The sequence below is a fragment of the Polyodon spathula genome, chromosome 1 (assembly GCF_017654505.1).
Source record: "Polyodon spathula isolate WHYD16114869_AA chromosome 1, ASM1765450v1, whole genome shotgun sequence".
Classification (NCBI taxonomy): domain Eukaryota; kingdom Metazoa; phylum Chordata; class Actinopteri; order Acipenseriformes; family Polyodontidae; genus Polyodon; species Polyodon spathula.
In genome coordinates, this window is record NC_054534.1 from 92,064,349 (window position 1) to 92,090,434 (window position 26,086).

At 40.1% G+C, this 26,086-nt stretch overlaps 1 protein-coding gene across 4 annotated transcripts in view; it reads right to left on the reverse strand.

The window, feature by feature from the left end:
* Window positions 1-3,345: 3,345 nt before the first annotated feature.
* The window catches only part of LOC121324252 (tyrosine-protein kinase Tec-like), a 47,487-nt gene continuing 24,746 nt past the window's right edge, over window positions 3,346-26,086 (reverse strand). For 3 of the 4 annotated variants that reach the window (XM_041265941.1, XM_041265948.1, XM_041265931.1), the window contains exons 15-18: window positions 23,619-23,683; window positions 23,312-23,430; window positions 18,174-18,331; window positions 16,373-17,579 (exon numbers count right to left, since the gene is read on the reverse strand). In XM_041265941.1, the coding sequence (XP_041121875.1) occupies window positions 17,505-17,579; window positions 18,174-18,331; window positions 23,312-23,430; window positions 23,619-23,683 (417 nt within the window). In that variant the 3' untranslated portion in view covers window positions 16,373-17,504. Of the gene's footprint in view, window positions 3,386-16,372; window positions 17,580-18,173; window positions 18,332-23,311; window positions 23,431-23,618; window positions 23,684-26,086 lie in introns of those variants that run through there. The other variant, XM_041265956.1, reaches the window with a different exon arrangement.

Here is a 26,086-nt window from a genome sequence, read left to right on the forward strand (position 1 = left end):
GCTTACGCAGCTCTCTTTGCTGATCCGGAACCAATTGTTCCCCCATAGAAATCGCTCTTGTGCTCGGGGTCTCTGAACAGGGACCTAAATCATCCTCCATATTGCCTGGGGCTATAAATAAGACCTCCCTTGCCTGCCAGGGCTTTAATAAATTGACATGATAAATTTCACGTTCATTTCGGCGATCGGGCTGTCTAATTTCATAATTTACTTTCCCTATAGCCCGAATCACCTCATACGGCCCCTGCCATTTAGCACACAGTTTCGATTCAGATGAGGGAAGTAGCAGCATTACCTTGTCCCCTGGTCGAAAGGTTCGAATCCGTGCATTTTTGTTGTAATGCTGCTGTTGTCGGTGCTGAGCCGATCTGAGGTTGTCTTGGGCCAAACGACCGACCAAATCCAGCCGATCTCGTAGTAGGAGCACATACTTCACTACATTTTTAGACGAGCCTTTGTGCTCCTCCCACCCCTCCCTCAGCAGGTCGAGAATGCCGCGAGGCTGCCGGCCGTACAGGAGCTCAAAGGGGGAGAACCCCGTTGAACTCTGCGGCACTTCTCTCACCGCAAAAAGGAGGTAGGGAAGAAGCGATGCCCAATGTTTCTGCTCCTGTGTTACAAATCGCCTCAGCATCGACTTTAAGGTCTGATTAAAACGTTCAACCAAACCGTCCGATTGTGGATGATAAACGGACGTCCTGATGGGACGTATTTTTAATATTTTGTACACCTGCTGTAACGTATTGGACAAAAAATTGGTTCCGTGATCCGTCAAAATCTCCTTGGGGATCCCTACTCTAGCCATAATCTGCGCTAACTCGGTGGCTATTGCAGCTGCACTAGTGGACCTCAATGGAACTGCCTCTGGGTATCGCGTTGCATAATCCACCACTACTAATATATGCGTATACCCAGAGTCAGAAGGTAGCAACGGGCCCATTATGTCCATTGCAATGCGCTCAAAAGGAGTGGAAATAATCGGCAGTGGGACCAAAGGAGCGGGGCGCACTCGACCTGGCGCTACTCGCTGGCAGTCTGGGCATGTGGCTACATATTTCGACACATCAGTATGAAGACCGAGCCAATAGAATCGAGCCAATATTCGCTCCCTCGTCTTCTCGGCTCCGAGGTGCCCCGCAAAAGGGATATCATGCGCCAGCCTCATGACCTCGGTCCGACAAGACGGGGGAACCAATAATTGTGTTACAGGCTGTCCTGTGCCCGCGGCTAGGTTTACCCTATATAGTAATTGCCCCTTTATACTGAAATGTGGATATACTAGCGGCCCAGCGCCATCAACATCCTTACCTTCAATGGACCGGACCTGCCCCCAAGCGTGCACCAGTGACGGGTCGTTCTTTTGGCCCCACACTAGGTCCGCGCTTGAGTACCACGGGTCCGGTATATTGAGAGGGGCTGGAATAACCTCTGCCCTAGTCGGCCCAGTAACCTCGCTCTCTCGGTCACACTGCGTTCCCACTCCCTTCGACTGGCGTTTGTTACCATTACAGCACTCTCCCACCAGACCCCAGCCTTGTCTCAAAGACGCTCCCTCCCATTTCGCGGTCCGTCTCTCCTTATTTGTTTTTCTAGGACGGAACAGAGGGGAAAACATTTCAGGATGAAAAGGAAACACATCACCAATCCGTTCCTTTTTCCCTTTTTCTGCCACGTTTACGTGTGTGGCTGAGACTGCCATTATTTGCACCAATTCTTTGAATTTTGGCCAGTCTCGGCCCAGAATAACTGGGTGCGGCAACCTTTCCGCCACCCCGACTACAAGGTGACGTTTTATCGGTCCTACCGATAAATATACTTTTAGGGTGGGGTATGCCGCCGTGTCTCCATGGATACAGGAGATGGCCACCTGACCTTGTGGCCGCCACGACATACCGCCCAAGAGAGCTGTCCTGATCAAGGTCTGCTCACACCCTGTGTCCACTAACGCGTGGGTTTTCACATTCCCTAAAACCACGTCAATCAGACAGGGCCCCTCCCAACCGTTTTCCCCCTGCTTACCCGTTCCAGGTGTCCAGTTGCATGCAGCCACGTCACACTCCATAGCAGCGGGGCATGACCTGGCCCTATGTCCTGGCTGGTTACACCTAAAACAGAGTGGAGGGACAGAGGGGGCATAGGTTAAATATCTGTCCCGCTGCTGGTAGGGCAACGGGGCAGGGGCAACACCTCTACCCCAGCTGGGGGCCATCCTCGGTCTCCATGGGGGGGAGGCAAGGGGGCCCAACGGGGTCGGCGGTCTGGGAGGTCTGGGTGCCGGGACCGAGGGTGATGGTGGTGGTGTTGGAGGAGAGGGAGGGAGAGGTTGGTTCCTGAGCAGGGCAGGGGCTGACAGGATCCCGACCCGGGCTGACGTCAAAGAGTCCTCAAAATCTTCGGCCAATTTGACCGCCTCCTCCAGGGTGTCAGGGTTGTGGCGCCGTACCCACGCCTGAGTTTCGGCGCCGACCACATGGCAGAATTGTTCCACCACAATGGCTTCCCCCATTTGTTGAGCGGTCTTCTTCTCTGGGGTCAGCCAATGGACCATGTGGTCGCACAACCGCTGTGCCACCACCCTGGGGCGTGTCTCCGGGGCTCTCCGGTACTCGCGGAACCGCGTCCGGTGGGTCTCCGCGGTGATGTTGAGACGACGGAGGATAGCCTGCTTGACTAGGTCATAGTCAGTGGCGTACTGGTCGCTCAGGGCTTGGTAAGCTGCCTGCGCTTCCCCGATCAGGCAAGGTCCTAGCTGGCTTGCCCAGAACTCCCGAGGCCATCCCGCCGCGGTTGCCAGCCGCTCGAACGCCACCAAAAATGCCTCCGGATCATCCTCCGCCGTCATTTTCATGGCCCGTGCCTTCGGGGCCGACATCAATGATGTTCCGGTAGGGGTCGCTCCTGCAGCAACGATCAGCCCTACCCGTTCAATGAGCGCCGTATAGCGCTCCTCCCTCCGTCTCTCCTCTGCATCCCGTCTGGTCTCCAGTGCCTGCAGCAACTCCGCCAGCGCGTTGCGGTCCATAGTCCCGTGTTCTGACACCACGTGTGGCAAAGTGGCTAGTGGAGGGGAACAGGTATAACGGTGATGCGATGCAGGAGTGACAGGCAGACAACAGTTTCCAGTGAAAAGGTGCTTTTATTTATAATCCAGGTCTGGTGACCGTTAAATAATAAATCCCCGGCTATACACAACAATGTGTAAAGCACGGGGATAGCAATAACACAGACACAGTCCCGAACAAAACGAACACACGGTCACCAGTCCTGGGTGAGTGCAGACGTGCTTGTGGTGGGTGAAGACACTGTATTTCGTGACGGTTCCGTGCAGTGGTGATCCGGATTGTGCTGACCCTGGTCGACAGCTCCGGATAGGTGAGTTAACTGTCTGGTGGTGCAAAACGCAGACAATTACAAACAAACACAACAAAACACAACACGTAATTCTCTGTAACAACGAGAGCTCCTCTCTCGCTCCTTCTCTCTCCGAACATTTACCCAAACGAAGGAGAAGACCAGCGTTACCCTGGCCCCTATATGTAATCCCGCATGATATCGAGATAAACGGTTGCAGCTGCCCCTCGTTTATCTCTCAAATCAATACGGTCTTACAACAGAGTCGCGCTTCCCTCCAGGCTGACCCACTTCCCTGACCCGGAAACGAACTGTCAGGCCAGCCCTTCCAGATGCTTCTCCTCCCGTTCTTTAGCGCCCTCACAGGTTGGGAGGAAGATTCATCACCAGAACTCATCTTTCCGTCACAGGGACGAATATAATATTTGTGGGTATACACTGTATAGGAAAGACAGGCAGGACAGAAGAGGAGGAGGGGTAGCGCTATACATAAGAAACAGTCTTGAAGCCCAGGTGTTAAACCTGGACAAAGAAAATAAAACCGAATCAATATGGGTCAGAATAACAGACAAAAATTCAAAAGGCATAATAATAGGAGCATGCTATAGACCGCCAGATTCAGACGGTGAGCACAATAATCTGTTATACAATGACATTAGAAATGTGTGTGGCAAAGGAGAAGCCATACTAATGGGGGATTTCAACTTCCCCCAAATAAAATGGGAAAACCCGGTGGGTAGCGCGAAGGATGAAATAGAAATGGTGGAAATGACAAATGACTGCTTCCTAACACAATTTGTGAAGGCACCCACTAGAGGGGAGGCATGCCTTGATTTAGTCTTTTCAAATAACGAAGATAGAATAACTAAAACAGAGGTCAGAGAACCACTGGCAAACTCAGACCACAACATGGTCTCATTTGAAGTGTTTTTTAAATCCCCAAAAGTAATGACTAAAGCTAAGGTTTACAATTTTAGAAAAGCAAACTATGAAGGTATGAAACAGAGACTAACAGAAGTAGATTGGAGTAAAATAGTAGTTTCAAAAATGTAGTACTAGAGGCGCAAAACAATTACATCCCTAAAGTAGACAAATCTAAATGTAAAACTAAATTGCCAAAATGGTTTAATAGATCAATTAAAAAAAAATATTAAGTGAAAAAAGGCACTTTACAGAGCATTAAAAAGGGACCAAAAAGAAAGTACGCAGAAAGAGTACACAGAACTGCAAACGCAAGTCAAAAAGGAAGTTAGAAAGGCCAAGAGAGAAATAGAAATGAACATTGCTAAGGGAGCTAAAACCAATTCCAAAATGTTTTTCCAATATTACAACAGCAAGCGAACATTCAAAGAGGAGATTAAATGTTTAAGAGATACAAATGGCAAAATCGTAGATGAAGAAAAAAAATAGCAAATATATTAAATGATTACTTTTCACAAGTTTTTACAAAGGAAGATACTGACAACATGCCCCACATGTCATCCAGTTCCTATCCAGTTTTAAATAACTTTAGCATAACTGAGGCAGAAGTGTTAAAGGGACTAGGAGTTCTTAAAATAAACAAACCCCCTGGGCTGGATGAGATCATCCCAGTAGTACTCAAAGAAATGAAAGAGGTAACTTACAAACCGCTAACCAAGATCATGCAGCAGTCTCTTGACACAGGGGTGGTACCGACAGACTGGAAAATTGCAAACATAATACCAATCCACAAAAAGGGAAACAAAACTGAACCAGGTAACAACAGATCAGTAAGCCTGACTTCTATTATATGCAAACTTATGGAAACTATAATAAGATCCAAAATGGAAAATTACCTATATGGTAACAGGGTCCTGGGAGACAGTCAACATGGTTTTAGGAAAGGGAGATCGTGTCTAACTAACTTGCTTGATTTTTTTGAGGATGCAACATCGATAATGGATAATTGCAAAGCATATGACATGGTTTATTTAGAGTTCCAGAAAGCTTTTGACAAAGTCCCGCACAAAAGATTAATTCTCAAATTGAACGCAGTTGGGATTCAAGGAAACACATGTACATGGATTAGGGAGTGGTTAACATGTAGAAAACAGAAAGTACTGATTAGAGGAAAAACCTCAGAATGGAGTGTGGTAACCAGCGGTGTACCACAGGGATCAGTATTAGGTCCTCTGCTATTCCTAATCTACATTAATGATTTAGATTCTGGTATAGTAAGCAAACTTGTTAAATTTGCAGACGACACAAAAGTAGGAGGAGTGGCAAACACTGTTGCAGCAGCAAAAGGTCATTCAAAATGATCTAGACATGATTCAGAACTGGGCAGACACATGGCAAATGACATTTAATAGAGAAAAGTGTAAGGTACTGCACGCAGGAAATAAAAATGTACATTATAAATATCATATGGGAGATACTGAAATTGGAGAAGGAATCTATGAAAAAGACCTAGGAGTTTTTGTTGACTCAGAAATGTCTTCATCTAGACAATGTGGGGAAGCTATAAAAAAGGCTAACAAGATGCTCGGATACATTGTGAAAAGTGTTGAATTTAAATCAAGGGAAGTAATGTTAAAACTGTACAATGCACTAGTAAGACCTCATCTTGAATATTGTGTGCAGTTCTGGTCACCTCGCTATAAAAAAGATATTGCTGCTGTAAAAAGAGTGCAGAGAAGAGCGACCAGAATTATTCCGGGCTTAAAAGGCATGTCATATGCAGACAGGCTAAAAGAATTGAATCTGTTCAGTCTTGAGCAAAGAAGACTACGTGGCGACCTAATTCAAGCATTCAAAACTCTAAATGGTATTGACAGTGTCGACCCAAGGGACTTTTTCAGCCTGAAAAAAGAAACAAGGACCAGGGGTCACAAATGGAGATTAGACAAAGGGGCATTCAGAACAGAAAATAGGAGGCACTTTTTTACACAGAGAATTGTGAGGGTCTGGAATCAACTCCCCAGTAATGTTGTTGAAGCTGATACCCTGGGATCCTTCAAGAAGCTGCTTGATGAGATTCTGGGATCAATAAGCTACTAACAACCAAACGAGCAAGATGGGTCGAATGGCCTCCTCTCGTTTGTAAACTTTCTTATGTTCTTATAAGGAGACGTGTATATTTATGGTAAATCGTGAGACACAGGTGCTTAACAGATGGACTACCAAAAGTGCAGTAATATGAATCTATGTCTTAGTATAACTTTCTGTTGCATGAAATTGCACATATTCAATGGCATAATAGTCTTTTGCAAAGGAGGAAGGGGTGATGGGCTGGCATCAGCATTTATAGTAACATGGATAGGGGGAATGAAACTGTGTTTACATGGGCGAGTGGAATGTGCTGTGTCATGTCAGTTTCAAAGGGCAGCACCAATAACATAGATCAACCAGGAATTTTTCAGTGTCATACTGGATGAGCAACACTCTTAAACTCAGGGGAGATGTTTAAGGAAGACAGAGAGGTTTTGGACTCCTGTAGTGGATTGTTCATGCACTGGGCTTGCAACGTATCCAGACAACTTTTAATAATCAAGAAAACCACACAGACTAATTTAATTTGAGGTTTTAATGAATCAGAGCACTAATAGTGCTCCTAATGTTTATTAAATGCTTAATAATGGATTGAGTGGTTGCAAGCCACTTTGGATCCCTGCTAATAGGCAACCTGGGCATTTCCAGTGCCTTTACAGGTTTAAGAGTATTAATACTTCAGCACAATAATACAGGTACGGTTATCACATACTCAGTCCTTAGGCTAGAGATGCAAATCGCTAAGGCACCCACTGCTAAATCCTAAAACATCCAATATATCACTCTCCAAAGCTGAAATCTAATTCCTATACCTTATAGCAATGCATCAATATACATGAGATATCAATTCAGAATTGTTTTTGCCTTCCACTATATGGAAGTGTAGTTGTAGAATACAACGTAAAATCATGAGCTGACTTCAAAGGCAGGCTTCTGAATATGACCAAACAGCAACCAGCTTTTCAGATCTTCAGAGCATGGACCACACAACTTGTTTTTCCATTTAATACCTTAGAAGACCCAATTGAATCTAATTATTTGTTCTGTTTTGACAGCTCTTATCTTTGTGTGAATAATGTATTTCAAAAAGTACCAATGACCGCCTTTTCAAAATTATTTTAATGTGAGCTCATAGATCACTATCTTCCACCCCTCCTTTCCCTGAATATTAGGTGAACAGGAATTCACAGGATCCTTGCTACCAAGTACAATTATATATAAACACACACACACACACACACACACATAGTGCCTATAGAAAGTCTACACCCCCTTTCAACATTTTTACCTTTAGTTGCCTTATAGCCTGGAATTAAAATGCATTAAAATAGTTGGTGTTTTTTTCATTTCGTTTTTATTTATCTACACATCAACTTCCAAGTGAAAAAAAAAATTATTGAAATTTGTGGAAAATTAATTAAAAATAAAAACTGAAATAGCTTGGTTGGCTAAGTGTCCACCCCCCTTGTAATAGCAATCCTAAAATTAACTCAGGTGTAACCAATCACCTGAAAATCACACACCAAGTTAAGTGGCCTCCACCTGTGTTAACTTGTAGTGATTTACATGATTTCAGGACAAATTCAGCAGTTCCTGTAGGTTCCCTCTGCTGGGTAGTGCATTTCAAAGCAAAGACTCAACCATGAACACCAAGGCGCTTTCAAAAGGACTCTGGGACAAAGTTGTCAGGGGATGGGTATAAAAAAATATCAAAGGCCTTAAATATCCCTTGGAGCAGAGTCAAGATGATTATTAAGAAGCGGAAGGTATATGGTACCACCAAGACCCTACCCAGATCAGGCCGTCCCTCCAAACTTGATGACCGAGCAAGAAGGAGACTGATCAGAGAGGCTACCAAGAGGCCAATGGCAACTTTGCAAGAGGTACATGCTTTTACGGCCAAGACTGGTCACAGTGTGCATGTGACAACAATATCTCAAACACTCCACAAATCTGGCCTGTATGGTAGGGGGCAAGAAGGAAGCCATTACTCAAGAAATCCCACCTTGAATCCTGTTTGAAGTATGCAAAAAAAAAAAATCTGTAGCTATGTGGCAAAAAGTTTAGTGTTCTGACAAAACTTAAATTTAACTTTTTGGCCTAAATGCAAAGCGTTATGTTTGGCGCAAACCCAACACAGTGCATCACCCAAAGAACACCATACCTACTGTGAAGCATGGTGGTGGCAGCAACATGCTATGGGGATGTTTCTCATCAGCAGGGACTGGGGCACATGTCAGGATAGAAGGGAAAGTGAATGGCGCAAAGTACAGAGAAGTCCTTGAGGAAAACCTGCTGCCCTCTGCATGAAAGCTGAAACTGGGATGGAAGTTCACCTTTCAACATGACAATGACCCAAAGCACACAGCCAAAGCTACACTAGAGTGGCTAAGGAACAAAAAGGTCCTTGAGTGGCCCAGTCAGAGCCCCAACCTAAATCCAATCGAAAATTTGTGGCATGACTTGTAGATTGCTGCCCATCAACACTTGTCAAGGAATTTGACAGAGCTTGAACAATTTTGTAAAGAAGAATGGTCAAATATTGCCAAATCTAGCTGTGCAAAGTTGGTAGAGACCTATCCCAACAGACTCACAGCTGTAATTGCTTCCAAAGGTGCTTCCACCAAATATTAACTCGGGGTGGGGGGGGGGGGGGGGGGGATTATGATCTTTCAGTTTTGTATTTTTAATGTAGAATTTTTTTCTCAATAAAAACTTTTTTCCCCCTTAAAAGTGTGGAGTATGGTGTGTAGATAAGTGGAAAAAACATCCTCATTTAAATGCATGAAACCGAGGCACTGACACAACAAAATGTTAGTAGTCTTAAATAACAAACAGTTTTACTAAACAAACACAACACAACACAAGACAAGACTTATGTTTTATCACTGGTTTCCCCTTCTAGGTTGTTCTAACCATTTACAAAGAACCAGATCACGTTTACTATGTCCCCTATTTATACCCTCCCTCATGACCCCTTGGCTAACATGCGCATCCACTCCTCCAATCCACGGATGCCACGCCGTTTCCCATCCTGGTCATTGAGTTTGGATACCATAGCCCGCCTTTTTTCTAGATGGCTGACTTCCACCTGACCCTGGGAATAAATTACTCCTTAGCATGACATCTTTCATGAGGTGAAATAACAATTATTTGCAAGTTTTTATGTAGGAGCTATGAACAATGATATTATGTAACCTACTGTACAATGTAAAGTGAATATGAATGCTTATTTTTCATGTTCATAAGTAGAGATAGCTAATCAACGAGACATGGTTTACATTACTTACATATTAGTGTTTTGTGCTTTTAAAGGGATGCAAGTGTGCGGTTTATTAATTTTTTTCTTTTAAGAAATTTTAACCTTCCAGCTGCTTATCCGGCGATTTTGACATGCTGCACAGGCTAGTCACAATTTGTGCAGTACTCACTGTTGTCTTTTCCATGACAAAAATGCTAATGTTTTCACGGCCAAAATAATTCAGTGTAATTCATGTGTTAAAAGAACACAACTGTCTCTTGGCGGTTTCGGCAGTACAATGTCATCATGGAAAAAAATACAGTGCATCATGGGATCGTATACAGCACTGTCTATTATTTCAATGCATTTTGCATTGAGAAAGCAACAAGTTTGGAATCAGAATAAAGGAAATGATTATGTAATACAGTTCACGTTCAAGTTGCATTTTCCGAATCATATTATTATGTACAGTATTACAGCACTGTATGTTAAAATATTGCCATTAATGCACAAAACTAACTAAATACAGCCTGTATTTGACATTTTATTTGTTGTGTTCTCTGGAACATGGGCAATCATTTATCGAGGAAAAAATTAATGCAGTACCTGAAAGCAGATATACGCGTTTATCTTGTTTCCCACACAGCACTACTTGTGGTCTGCTCTATTTATATTGCGATTTAGACAGACACCGAATGTTTTCAATAAGCAGTAAACTTAACACACGCCGAGACACTTAAAGTTAGCACCTTCAAGTAAATATAGTTTTGATATCAAGTCCCTCCCTCGCGATATTAGGGGACAGGATTTGAATACATTTCCATGGATTACCATTATTAATTATATGTAAATGACTTGCACGCAGTATCTTTTTCCATGCTAGTCATTTTGCATGCAAAGTCATTTGCCGCTCATTAGTGAATATAGCAGGTGTACAAAGCATGTAGTAACAGGCTTACTGTGTGATAAACTGGTTACTGCTGTTTACTGCATGAGGCCCTATGTTGGCAGGTAGCACACACATGTGTTCTGTAAATATCTATCTTTAGCAGTGCAAATGGATGTCTCTTGTGTTATCTGCAGAGTTGTATGTTGTTCATTTTAACAGATGATGGCTGTCTTTGGTTGTTTATGTTGACTTGCCCTTTCCTATGACTATGTAATTACTTCAAAAAACGTTATATATATATATATATATATATATATATATATAGTGCCTTGCAAAAGTATTCAGACCCCTGACAAATTCTCTCATAATACTGAATTACAAATGGTACATTGAAATTTCGTTCTGTTTGATATTTTATTTTAAAACACTTAAACTCAAAATCAATTATTGTAAGGTGACATTGGTTTTATGTTGGGAAATATTTTTAAGAAAAATAAAAAACTGAAATATCTTCCTTGCATAAGTATTCAACCCCTGTGCTGTGGAAGCTCACAGTTTGCGCCGATGAAAGAAATTGCCCTAACCAGGACACAATTACCTTACCATTGGCCTCCACCTGTGAACCATTAAAGTTGCTGTCACATTTTCTGGATACAAACCCTACTGTTGAAGGATCATTGGTAAGGCTGTGAATCTGAAGGAAAATGAAGACCAAAAAGCATTCTACAGAAGTTAGAGATAAAGTAATACAAATGCATAGATTAGGGAAAGGGTACAAAATAATATTTTGGATATATATATATATATATATATATATATATATATATATATATATATATAGTATTTGGATATCCCAGTGAGCACAGTTGGATCAATAATCAGGAAGTGGAAGCTGCATCACACCACCCAGGCACTGCCAAGAAAAGGCCGTTCCCTCAAAACTCAGTGCTCAAACAAGAGGGAGACTTGTGAGAGAAGCCACAGAGAGGCCAACAATCACTTTGAAGGAGCTACAGAGTTCAGTGGCTGGGAGTGGAGTAATGGTGCACCAGTCAACCATATCAAGAGCTCTGCATAACACTGGCCTGTATGGGAGGGTGGCAAGAAAGAAGCCATTACTCAAAAAGTACCATCTGAAAACACGTCTGGAGTTTGCCAGAAAACATGAGAGTGAACCAGCTGCGATGTGGGAAAAGGTTTTGTGGTCAGGTGAGACCAAGATAGAGCTTTTTGTCTAAAACTCAAAGCGCTATGTGTGGCGCAAACCTAACACTGCCCATGCCTCAAGACACACCATCCCTACAGTGAAGTATGGTGGTGGCAGCATCATGCTGTGGGGATGCTTCTCATCAGCGGGGACTGGGCATCTTGTTACAGTTGAAGCAAGAATGGATGGAGCAAAATACAGGAAAATACTGTAAGAGAATATGCTTCAGTCTGCTAAAAAACTGAAGCTTGGGAGGAAATGAACCTTTCAGCAGGACAATGATCCCAAGCACAAGGCCAAAGCAACATTGGAGTGGCTCAAGAACAAAAAAGTGAATGTCCTACAGTGGCCCAGTCAAAGTCCTGATCTCAATCCCATTGAGAATCTTTGGCACTATTTGAAAATTGCGGTACACAAGTGTCGTCCAACCAACCTGAACAACCTGGAGCAAATCTGCCAAGAAGAATGGGCCAAAATCACTCCGACACTGTGTGCAAAGCTGGTACATACTTACCCCAAAAGACTTAAAGCTGTTATTGCAGCGAAAGGTGGCTCTACCAAATATTAATGTGTGGGGGTTGAATACTTATGCAAGCAAGATATTTCAGTTTTTTATTTTTCTTAAATATTTCCCAACATAAAACCAATGTCACCTTACAATAATTGATTTTGAGTTTAAGTGTTTTAAAATAAAATATCGAACAGAACGAAATTTCAATGTACCATTTGTAATTCAGTAATATGAGAGAATTTGTCAGGAGTCTGAATACTTTTGCAAAGCACTGATATATATATATATATATATATATATATATATATATATATATATATATATATATATATATACAATATATCGCTGCACAGTTATGTCATAGCCCTTGCCTTGTTCAGGAGTTTTTCCTATGTTGCAGACTGGAGGAACTGGCCCAGATGTGTGCTAAGTACGAAATTCCGCTCATCGTCAACAATTACTATGGAGTTCAGTCCTCTAAATGCATGCACTTAATTTAGCAAAAATCAGTATTTTTTCCCCCCTAATTTATGTAAATATTTCGGACAAAAATCACGAATCCCGAAAAATATCGAACAGAACGAAATTTCAGTGTACCATTTGTAATTCAGTAATATGAGAGAATTTGTCAGGGGTCTGAATACTTTTGCAAGGCACTGTGTGTATATATATATATATATATATATATATATATATATATAGATAGAGAGAGAGAGAGAGAGAGAGAGAGAGAGAGAGAGAGAGAGAGAGAGAGAGAGAGAGAGAGAGAGAGAGAGAGAGAGAGTGCTTGGAAATTCTGGTTGGTTAGAATCTCATAAGTATTCGTTATAGAGGGAGACTGTCCCTCTGACCAAGTGTAGTTCACAGTCGTCGGCTTCCGAAGTTGAAGGTGCCCACTTGAAAACCCCAGAGATGTACTCTACTTAACTCAATCCAGATGGTTGTCATGCTGATGCGCTGGGGAGACCACACTGTGGTTGATCCCCGGAGCCAGTATCACAGCCGTTGTGTGTGCTGATGCGCTTGGGAGGTAAAATGAGCTGATCCCTGGAGCCAGCATTACACTTCAGCAATCAACACCAGACAGAAGGATATCTCCATCATCAGATGGAAAGAAGCACAAATGGATCGCATTAGTTTACTGTAAAGCTACGTCTTAGTTGGTGCTTATCTTGCCGAGAGCCAAGTTCAAATCAGCATGAAGTTTTAACATCTACTCTCATGTAATGGAAATTAAAAGAAAGAAAGAAACTTGTGATATGACTTTTTATTTCTGTTATTTACTTATGCTGTATCAGCTATATTTACATTTTTTTTTATATATATGCGAAAACATACTAAAAGGCTTGCAAATATTTATGGCTTTCCAGTATATAGTCATATTTACTATCCAGCCTTGCCTCTTATTTTGACGTATTCATATATTAAATATGTACTGCAGACTCAGCTCATAGTGGAAAATGAAATGCTCCTTGGGAAAACTATTGTTACCTGTGGCTTCAGGCAGTGTAGCTCCCTGTCAGTGACAATAGTCTTCCCTCAGGGCAATAATTTCCCACTATAGCCCTCCTCTGTAGTCCATATTTATTATATATACACACCCTATAGAATAAACTAATGTTGCTTCATAAAGTCGAATGAAACCTGCTGAATAATGTTACATTAACATATTGAAACTTTATGAATTGAATGAATATATATATATATAATATATATATATATATATATATATATATATATATATATATATATATATATATATATATATATATATATATAGTAAACGCACTCACACCGTTCGTTGCCCCTTTAAGACCAGACCCAGGACACGGAAATTGATTTTGAAGCGCTTACGCGCTATTTTTAATAAACACAAATGTATGCAAACAAAAGAAACAAAACAGAAACAAACACCTAGCTCTCTCTTGGAGCTCTAACTAACATTAACGGGAACCTAACTAAACATTCAGGACGGCTAAGCCGTTTACCTGACACCAACAACAAACCACAACAAGGCCGGGCTTCACTCAGTACTTCACCTTCGATACGACTGCACGCCACACACCGCACACACACACACACACACACACACACACACACACACACACACACACACACACACACACACACACACACACACACACACACACACAGTCGGGCTCTTCACTCAGCAGCCCCGATCAGTCTGGCTGCCTCTCTTAAATACCCTGCACCTGGCTCCAATTTACAATTAGCACCAGGTGCAGGGGATTAACTAAACAATAAAAACAATTAACACAATTAGCCCGTTCTCCCAACAGTGCATTTTCACATGTTTTTAGCAAGGAGGAATTTTAACCCCCTCCCTGCTATCTCACAATATATATATATATATATATATATATATATATATATATATATATATATATATATATATATATATATATATATATATATATATATATACAGTGCCATGAAAAAGTATTTTCCCTGTCTGATTTTCTGCATTTTTGCATATTTTTGACACTGAATGTTATCAGATCTTCAACCAAAATCTAATATTAGATAAAAGGGACCCTGAGTGAACAAATAACACAAAATGTTGATACTTATTTAATTTATTTATTAAAGAAAGTTACGCAACACCCAATGCCCTGTGTGAAAAAGTAATCGCCCCCTTAGACTCAATAACTGGTTACTCCACCTTTAGCAGCAATAACTGCAACCAAACACTTCCTGTAGTTATTGATAGGTGTCTCACAGCGCTGTGGAGGAATTTTGGCCCACTCCTTTATGTAGAACTGCTTCAACTCAGTGGGTTTTCAAGCATAAACTGCTCGTTTCAGGTCCTGCAACAACATCTCAAAGGGGTTTAGGTCTGGACTTTGACTATACCATTCCAAAACTTTAAATTTCTTGTTCTTCACCCATTCTGATGTAGACTTGCTTGTGTGTGTTTCGGATCACTGTCTTACTGCATGACCCAGCTGCACTTCAGCTCACGGACGGATGGCCTGACATTCTCCTGTAGAATTCTCTTATACAGAGCAGAATTCATGGTTCCTTCAATGATGGCATGTCGTCCAGGTCCAGATGCAGCAAAGCATCCCCATATCATGACACGACCACCACCATGATTGACCATTGGTATGAGGTTCTTACTGTGGAATGTAGTGTTTGGTGTTCGCCAGACACAACAGGGCCCCTGCTGGCCAAAACGTTCCACTTTTGACTCATCTGTCCATAGAACATTGTTCCAGAGCTCTTGCGGATCATCCAGGTGCTTTTTGGCAAACTTGAGATGAGCATTCATGTTCTTCTTAGTGAGCAGTGATTTCCGTCTTGCTACTCTGCCATGAATCCCATTTTTGCCCAGGGTCTTTCTGATGGTGAAGTCATGAGCACCTTAGCCGAGGCAAGAGAGGCCTGCAGACCTCCGAGTGTTGTTCTAGAATTCTTTATGACTTCCTGGACAATTTTACGCATTGCTCTTGGAGAGATTTTGGGAGGGCGTCGACTCCTGAGAAGATTCACTACTGTCCCAAACTTTCTCCATTTAGACAATATGGCTCTGACTGTGGTCTGGTGGAGCCCCAGTGCCTTAGAAATGGTTTTGTAACCCTTTCCAGCCTGATAGGCATCAACAACTTTTTTTCTGGGGGCCTTCAGGAATGTCATTTGATCGTGGCATGATGTGCCTCTAGAACCTGTGTGCTGACAACTTCACTCTGATGATAAGGGCCAAAGTTAGTCAGATTTATGTTGGGCAGGACTGGCCCAAATCAGGCCTGATTGTTAACCAAAGTATTCAAACAGTTGACCCTAACTGTCCCTTTAATTGGGTTGAGTTAACTTGGGGGGTAATAACTTTTTCACACCTGAAGATTGTTTGATTACCTTGCACACCAAACAAATGAAAGAAGCACCAAACTTTGGTGTCATTTTTTCTCTCACACTCCCTCTATATACTACTACAACCCACAAAAAGATCTGACCAAATTCAATGTGAAAAATGTGCCAAAATGCAGAAAATCAGACAGGGGGCAAATACTTTTTTCACAGCACTGTGTGTGTCTGTGTGTGTGTGTGTGTGTATATATATATATATATATATATATATATATATATATATATATATATATATATATATATATATATATTTATGTATATATGTTTGAATGACAGTCAGTAAATATTTAAACAGCATTACCTGCTTTCTTAAAATGACTATGGTCAGGGTGGCATGACACAGCACAAAGCATCAATGGCACACAGTAGCAGTGATAAAAAAAATTTAATTTAAAAAAAAAAACTTTTTTTTTTTTTTTTAATGTTACTTTGTATCTAGTGTCAAGACAAGTCTCCTGAAAATCCCATACATGCATACAATAAATAAATACAAACATTGTACATCCCTATTAGATATCAGACACTGTAAAAATATAATAATATAAATCAGAAATATTACAGTGCAAAATAATTAGATCAGAGACACGAAAGACAATCCCACTTCATAACTAAAAAAAAAAAAAGCTAAACCAGCCTCTTTATTTTCAGACTGAACAGGGCACAATTTAAACACATAAACCATTTATCTAATACACATTTTTCACAATTACCAGTATGTGAATTACATTTATAAGTCTTTAAGAGTCGTTAAAAGAATAACCTGTTTCTACATTTTCCAAACTTGTATTTTTCAGTAACCGACCCCCAGACAGGATGTGTAAAAAGTTTTTCCACTCGCCCACCTTACAGTGTTTGCATTTCAGCAGGAAGCCAATTCACTGTGTTGTGGTCATTGACATTCTTTTGTAAAATAACTGCACATGATCCATGATAAAGGAGTAGAAGCTGAAACATTAATTTAGTAAACCCAACCATGAAAGCAGTACTTCTCACTACATCCATCTTACATTCTTCAATTAGATTCACTACCACTATCTATCTAATTTGCAACTTGCAAACATATGTAGGTGTTAACATTGTTTGTGAACACCTGCTATTGCTAAAATCATTTTTTGGGTTATCCAGCAAGCCAGAATATGTGACTGTTGTACAAATTTACAATAATTATTTTCTCTTAATACAAGTTTTTTTTTTTTTTGTTTGTTTGTTTTGTTTTACAAATTTTTGAGTCAAGTACTATAGGTACAGTCTACTACCACAAGTTGTTAATTACATGCAGTTGTCTTTACACTGACTTTCCAAGATTCTTGAAGATATTTGCAGTGCATAATCTGAAGAAGAAAAAGCAGGCTAGAGATCCAGATCGTCCAAAATTATGACATTTCCACCCTTGTCAGCTCAAAGGTTATGAAGAATCCCCTTCTGCCACTTCATTGATCATATGCAATATCTCGTAAAAAGAGGGTCTTTCGTCTGCTTTCTAAAACAAAAAATAGACTATTTTTTTAAATTAATTTTAACAAATTATCCAAATATATAATCCATCCATAACCTGGTGTGTTATTAGTGCCTTCTGTGGGATGAGAAAACAGATCTTGCTTCTATTAATTACAGCCTTCTATGTAAAGTAAGGTGCTATTTTTTGTTGACATTCTCTAGCTTCTCACATTCCATTTAAATTCATTAAACATTTTTTTTTATTATTATTGTTGCAGCATTTCCTTGAATTTGAATAAACATTTTTAATTCCTGGATGTCATTTTGAGAAGTCGGTTAATGTGTGCCTTTTAACTGCAGGGGGCCCATGCAGTCTTATCAGTTTACAGGGGCATACAGCAAATGTAAATAAAAACGTGGTGAACACTAGTTTATACTGACAGAGGTTTATTACTAAATTTAGTAGTAGTAGTAGTAATAATAATAATAATAATAATAATAATAATAATAATAATAATAATAATAATAATAATACTATGTATTATTATTATTATTATTATTATTATTATTATTATTATTATTAGTAGTAGTAGTAGTAGTATTTGTAGTTGGATGGAAATTACACCTAAACACCTACCTCATGCCAGCATTTTTTCATGATCTCATATACTTTGGGAGGGGCCTGTTTTGGTCGATATAGCCGATGACCTTGGCTAACCATTGTTACTACTTCATGGTTTGGGTTGTGTTCAAAAGGCATTTTACCTTCTGTAAACACTTCCCACATTAAAACACCTACAAATAAAATAAAAGGAATGGTTAACAATGTAACTCGGTATGTACATTGATAAAAAGCCTTTCAAAATTGTTGCTGTTTACCTGACTTTTGAAATATGTCAGAATACAGTTCAGAAATTGTTTTGTTCAAAATAATAATAAAAATAAGGAATGACACAACAGCACTGCATATTGCAAATCTATATTATTCAATATTATTATTCTTTGTTATCAATGTAGTCATATATTTTTTTCTTGTAAGCAGTGTATTATTGGTATTATATTCCAATAACTGTAAATTGAGCAAAACTAGGAAATAATATACAAATCATACTGGGTCAATTGCAGTGAATTAAAATGAGCATACCAACTGGGGATGATCCCATGGTTAGTATTGAGGACGGTACTAAACTAGTTAGTACCAATTGCAACGAACCAAGAAGCTCCACATAGTCCCCAGCTGCGTACTAAAAATGTTCTCAATTGCAACAAACCAAAAATGTACTATCCCAAGAGGATACTAAAACACTGTACTAACTTAGTCCAGCATTGCCTTTAGATTAACTCCTGAAACAAATCTGAAGAATCTCAAAATGTATTGCCAACATTTATGGAACTGAACTATACCAAATATTAAATAAAATAATTTGAAGTCTAAACGTTTGCCAAAGTAATTTCATTTTTATTCAAATTATAGCCTAGGCCTATATTTAAAAATAAATAAATAAATAAATATGGCTTCCATATATTCTTAATCATGTCACAATTCTTGTACTTATACCTTATATCCCTATTTGTATAGGCAACAAACAGTAATTAAATACCATATTGTGGATGGATATTAAAATGAGTGCAAAACTAAACAGGGTGCTGGTCATTCCTTATTCATTGATCATACGATGGCCAATGCATCTTGTGATTGTTGTTCATTGTATCCTCTTAGAAAGTAAATCACAGGAATATTATTGTGCATAACCTCAGTGGTGTTCAATTGTTTTTACCAAGCTGTTCCTCTTATAAAGAGGCCTTCTGCCTTTACCTGCACCTGCTGTGATGATGTGGAGCCACGACGAGAGACTCTCGTATGCTCCATGAGTAGTCTGCCCGAATAATATCCACCTGTTATCAATGCTTGTGATTTCATTTACACCTTTTAATACGGACTACACCTAAACAAATGCATTTGTCTTATGTGTGAATTCATTTTAGTTGCCGCTTTATGAAAATGAGATTGTACATTTGATTTAAGAACATGTGCAGTTCAGCCTATTTACTTTTGTCCATCAATTCATTTCTGGACTTAATTTGCACATGTAACAAAACAAAATCATTAGACTGATGTTGGGTTTCTCTATAAATAAATAATAAAAGTCAATGTTCTTTGAGGAAAAATAACACTCGATAGTAAATAACACGCTACAGTAAAGAGCTTAATCCTGCGCTATGTTTTAAGGTTGTGTATTAGCTGATCCCCAACTTTGTTCCACATCTTTTTTCGTTGCAATTGGTACTACTGAGATAGTACCGCACTAGCCAGTCCACAGTTTAGTACACACCTACAGAGATTAAATAGAACTTAAGAAAAAAATAATTAAATGATCCCTCTCTAGCCCATCTGGCCTGTCAAGTCCTTGGCAACCGTGCAAACCAATATTACTGCTGATTTACATTTAGATCCATAACTACTATATCAACCTTACCTGAAAAATGTGCCCTATTCTATATAATACATTAAATTGGTTTCTTCTGTACCAATTACAAAACATTTCACTGAACTTTGGCAATTGACTCATTTTGTTAAGTTGTATCTAAAAACATTTCCAAATACAGCAGTCTAACACATTAAATGTAATACCTGTGACCACAAGAGGGACCCAAGATGAATAAAATGATTGCCTACCATAGAAATTCTGTATTTACCTGTGTAATAAATAAACAAAACAGAAAGGATATATGGATGTTTAAACTCAGAAGGACTTCATCAACGGTAACTGAGAATTGGATATTTCTGACTTAAATTTCAGCCTACAACGACAACATAACCTAAAAACACAATTTTAAAGATGTTGTAAGAGGTTCGATTTATTCTTTAAAATAATAAACTAATTTTCTTCTTCAGGTAAAGTCAATCAAAAAGAGTTTATTCAGGAATCAAAAATGCAAACAGGGACAAAGCAAATCAAATGTGATACATCAGTGATGTCACACAGAGGCCTCGGTTAGAACATAAGAACATAAGAAAGTTTACAAACGAAAGGAAGTCATTAGGCCCATCTTGCTCGTTTGGTTGTTAGTAGCTGATTGATCCCAGAATCTCATCAAGCAGCTTCTTGAAGGATCCCAGGGTGTCCAGATTCAACAACGTTACTGGGGAGTTGATTCCAGACCCACGATTCTCTGTGTAAAAAAGTGCCTCCTATTTTCTGTTCTGAATGCCCCTTTGTCTAATCTCCATTTCTGACCCCTGGTCCTTGTTTCTTTTTTCAGGTCGAAAAAGTCCCTTGGGTCGACATTGTCAATACCTTTTAGAATTTTGAGTGCTTGAATTAGGTCGCCATGTAGTCTCCTTTGTTCAAGACTGAATAGATTCAATTCTCTTAGCCTGTCTGCAAATGACATGCCTTTTAAACCCAGAATAATTCTGGTCGCTCTTTTTTGCACTCTTTCTAGAGCAGCAATATCCTTTTTGTAGCGAGGTGACTAGAACTGAACACAATATTCAAGATGATTCTTACTAATGCATTGTACAGTTTTAACATTACTTCCCTTGATTTAAATTAAACTATTTTCACAATGTATCCGAGCATCTTGTTGGCCTTTTTTATAGCTTCCCCACATTGTCTAGATGAAGACATTTCTGAGTCAACAAAAACTCCTAGGTCTTTTTCATAGAGTCCTTCTTTAATTTAAGTATCTCCCATATGATATTTATAATGCACATTTTTATTTCCTGCGTGCAGTACCTTACACTTTTCTCTATTAAATGTCATTTGCCATGTGTCTGCCCAGTTCTGAATCTTGTCTAGATTATTTTGAATGACCTTTGCTGCTGCAATAGTGTTTGCCACTCCTCCTATTTTTGTGTCGTCTGCAAACTTAACAAGTTTGCTTACTTTACCAGAATCTAAATCATTAATCTAGATTAAGAATAGCAGAGGACCTAATACTGATCCCTGTGGTACACCGCTGGTTACCACACTCCATTCTGAGGTTTTTCCTCTAATCAGTACTTTCTGTTTTCTACATGTTGACCACTCCCTAATCCATGTACATGTGTTTCCTTGAATCCCTACTGCATTCAGTTTGAGAATTAATCTTTTATGTGGGTGTGGCAGAGCAAAGCTAAATTTAACGATCAATCAGCGCCCAGCCACCCGACATAAAAGGAGGCCTCTGCTTCTCCTTTGGGAGGAGGGAGCTGAGGAAGCAGGTTGGTGGGTTTTTGTGGTTGAAATTCTGTTAAATCCAGTGAAGGCATTGCCCAGCCTGGAAACCTTATTTTTGTAAGTTTTGTTTTGTTATCTTTCTATTTGTGTTTAAAGATCTTTATTTGGTCTTGTGCACTTTATTTTTCTATTTTATTTATAATTAAATTAGGATTTTTTTGAACTGCAGTCTGTCTCTGGGCCTCTATCCACTCACCAGCCTGCCACAGTGGGACTTTGTCAAAAACTTTCTGGAAATCTAAATAAACCATGTCATATGCTTTGCAATTATCCATTGTCGATGTTGCATCCTCAAAAAAATCAAGCAGGTTAGTTAGACACGATCTCCCTTTCCTAAAACCACGTTGACTGTCTCCCAGGATACTGTTACCATATAGGTAAGTTTCCATTTTGGATCTTATGTTTCCATAAGTTTGCATATAATAGAAGTCAGGTTTACTGATCTGTAGTTACCTGGTTCAGTTTTGTTTCCCTTTTTGTGGATCGGTATTACGTTTGCAATTTTCCTGTCTGTCTGTACAACCCCTCTGTCATTTCTTTCTCTCTTGGCCTTTCTAACTTCCTTTTTGACTTGCGTTTGCAGTTCCGTGTACTCTTGTTGTTGATGATGATCTGAGCTGGCATCAGGGTAGATGTTATTTTCTGAGCCAAGCTGAGTTTTCACAGCATCAGAGATGATGGCTTTTTTCTGAGCCGGCATGGCTGAGTATGTTAGTTTCTGAGTTGAGCAATGAAATGACTTCGTACAGCACAGACATATAACTAGCTTACAAAATTTCCTTGACTAAATTTGGTCTTATTTTCCTAAAATGATGCATGGTGTGAGACACAGCACATTAAAAGTTAACATTTGCGTTTCTTCTTCGCTTTACCAATGTCAGCAGAAACCCAGACAACAGGAAATTACATTTAAGCTATGGGTTTTGCTCAATTCTCAGGCAGCAAAGCGCTTTACCCATGCATCACAAGGTCGAACGACAAGGCTGGTGATTGAAAACTGCTGATATATACCAGTTATGTACTGCTTAATTAAGAGTTTATTAACCCAGCGTCGGTTCAGAGTTTACATTAAACACAGGAAAATCACACAATGTTTGCAGACAGTTTCAATGATTTCTCACTTCTTTCACCATTTAAATGAACAGATGGCTGATGAAACAATAAGAGTGTGTGCAATTTAACTTGAAAAACCTAGTGACACATTTGTAAAGTGGGTTATTAGGCATTCTGTGACACTTTACCTTAAGTTATAGCATGTCACTTAACAAAAGTAAATGGCTTTAAAAGCAGTTTTAATTGGTATGATTATGGTTTGTATATAGGCTCAAAACAGCTTATTTTTTCTTATGCCTCTGAGGTCACAGCGGCACTCTGAGCTATGAAAAGCCAGCCTCTCCCCACAAGGCCAGGGCAATACACAGGCAAGAGTTCCATAACCCTTACAATGTCTTCAAAGACATTTGTTTCTCTTGTTAATAACAGAAATATCCCTTCAGCAGTCATTACATTGCCTTCAACTTGTTAACAATAGTTTGTACACAGAGATACTTACCAAATGACCAAACATCTGACTTGCTGCTGTATTTGCAGAAATTGAAGACTTCAGGTGGGGACCACTTAACAGGAAATTTTGCACCAGAAGAGCTAGTGTACTGATCATCAAGAACGTACCTAATGAAGCAACAAAAACCTAGAAATTATTATTACTGTTTTATTAAATGCATGGGCCCTCCACTGTCCTCTGTCTTATCCCTAGTAAGAGCCACTTTGTCCAACTGATGGAATACAGATCTGGTTAATACTGGCTTGTTGTTAAATACTGGTATAGTACCATTTACAAAATACTATGAGACACTTACCTTGTCATTCCAAAATCAGATACTTTGACCACCAGGGAATCATTCACTAAACAGTTCCTGGCTGCCTGTAAACAAATGCATTGCTTATTATTGAATTATAATTTTAACACACACAGTTACTGTCTGTTGGTATTAGACCTCAAAGTAACCTCAGTCAGAAGATGGTCTTATACAAGATATTTGTTCAAATAAAGAAGCTTTATGAAAAAAGAAAAGGAAAAACACTTGATAAAATGTCCACCGAATGCCTTATTTCCTGTCCTTAACTAACCAGCTGCTTTCACTAATGGCTGACATGCTTGGGTTATGCCAGTGACATGACCCAAGACAAGAGATGAGTTGACTTTGGATGTGTAACATAGAACCTTAACCTAGTATGGTACCACAATATCATTTTATAAACCAAGTATACATGTATGTTGCAACATGTGCTTCTTTCAAACCGCATATTTGAGAACTATGCTCACAAGTACCGTACAATTTATGGAATACTTTCATTTATAAACTTTTAATGTGTTTATATGTTGCTTGCTATATATAGGAATAGGACATATATATATATATATATATATATATATATATATATATAATATATAAATATATTTGAAATATATTATTCTCTATACAGTGCTGGGAAAAAAAGTGGTCTAAAACACACCTTGAACCCGGAACATTTGTGGCAGGACGCTAATTTACTCCTACAAAAAAAAGGTGATGATTGTGGTACGAGGGGTGGTCGTCCACACTTAAGGGGAAAAAAGTTTTTATTGAGAAAAACATGACCAACCTTGCACATTTGGCAAGTGATTTCCATTGCATGAGAGTAGATGTTAAACTTCATGCTGATTTGAACTCAGCTCACGCCAAGATAAGCACCAACTAAGACGTAGCTTTACAGTAAACCTATGTGATCCATCTTCATCTCCATCCATTTGTGTTTCTTTCCATCTGATGATGTAGATATCCTTCTGCCTGGTGTTGATGGCTGAAGTGTAATGCTGGCTCCAGGGATCAGCTTCTTTTGCCTCCCGAGCACATCAGCACACACAACGGCTGCAATACTGGCTCCGGGGATCAACCATAGTGCGGTCTCCCCAGCGCATCATCATGTGAACCATCTGGATTGAGCTATGTAGGGTACATCTCTGGGGTCTTCAAATGGGCACCTTCTGTCCTCGGTGTTTCGTTGACTAGCCCACTACACCTCAAGAGGGCTCAACAGTTATTCTGGAGTCCCAGCATCACCCCTCTCCATCCCCCACTCAGCTCAGCACAGCTTACTTACCCGTAAATCAGCGTTGCTTTCTTTCTATTATGCTTGAGATCCCCATCCAGAATCTTTCTGTCTCAACCACAGCCAGTTGCTGCTCCTTTCTGCTGCTTCAGATAAGTTCTTCACTGTGCGACACAACTCTTGGCCACTGAACCAGACATCTCTGAGAAACCGGGTTGTAGAGAGTGCCACAAATCCTCGACGACCCACCTCCACTGGGTAAACTCGGACTCTCCAGCCTCACTGTTCCGCTTCAGCAGCTAGTTGAGCATACCGAAGTTTCTTCCCCTCATACGCCTCATCCACAGCATCTTCCCATGGCACTGTTAACTCTACCAGATGAACAAGACGTGCTGATCCAGACCACAAGACAATGTCTGGTCGAAGGTTAGTGGTGGCAACCTCAGGAGGAAAAATAAGCCATTGACCAACATCTGCCAGCATCTTCCAGTCTCTAGCAGCTTCCAGTTGTCCATGGCAAGGGTTGGTTTTAACATTCTTTACAAAACTGTTCAAGCTCTGTCAAGTTCCTTGGCGAGCGCTGATGGACAGCAATCTTCAAGTCATGCCACAAATTTTCGATTGGATTTAGGTTGGGGCTGACTGGGCCACTCAAGGCCATTTACCTTTTTGTTCCTTAGCCACTCCAGTGTAGCTTTGGCTGTGTGCTTTGGGTCGTTGTCATGCTGAAAGGTGAAACTCCATCCCAGTTTCAGCTTTCTTGCAGAAGGCAGCATGTTTTCTGCAAGGACTTCTCTGTACTTTGCTCCATTCATTTTCCCTTCCATCCTGACAAGTGCCCCAGTCCCTGCCGATGAGAAACATCCCCATTACATGATGCTGCACACCACCATGCTTCACAGAAGGGATGGTGTTCTTTGGGTGATTCGCTGTGTAGGGTTTGTGCCAAACATAATGCTTTGCATTTGGGGCAAAAAGTTCCATTTTAGTTTCGTCAGACCACTAAACTTTTTGCCACATGGCTACAGAATCTCCTGAGTTTTTTTTTTTTGCAAACTTCAAACAGGATTCAAGGTGGGTTTTCTTGAGTAATGGCTTCCTTCTTGCCACCCTACCATACAGGCCAGATTTGGGGCGTTTGGGATATTGTTGGGATATTGTTGCACACTTTGAACAGTATTGGCCATAAAAGCATGTAGTTCTTGTAAAGTTGCCATTGGCCTCTTGGTAGCCT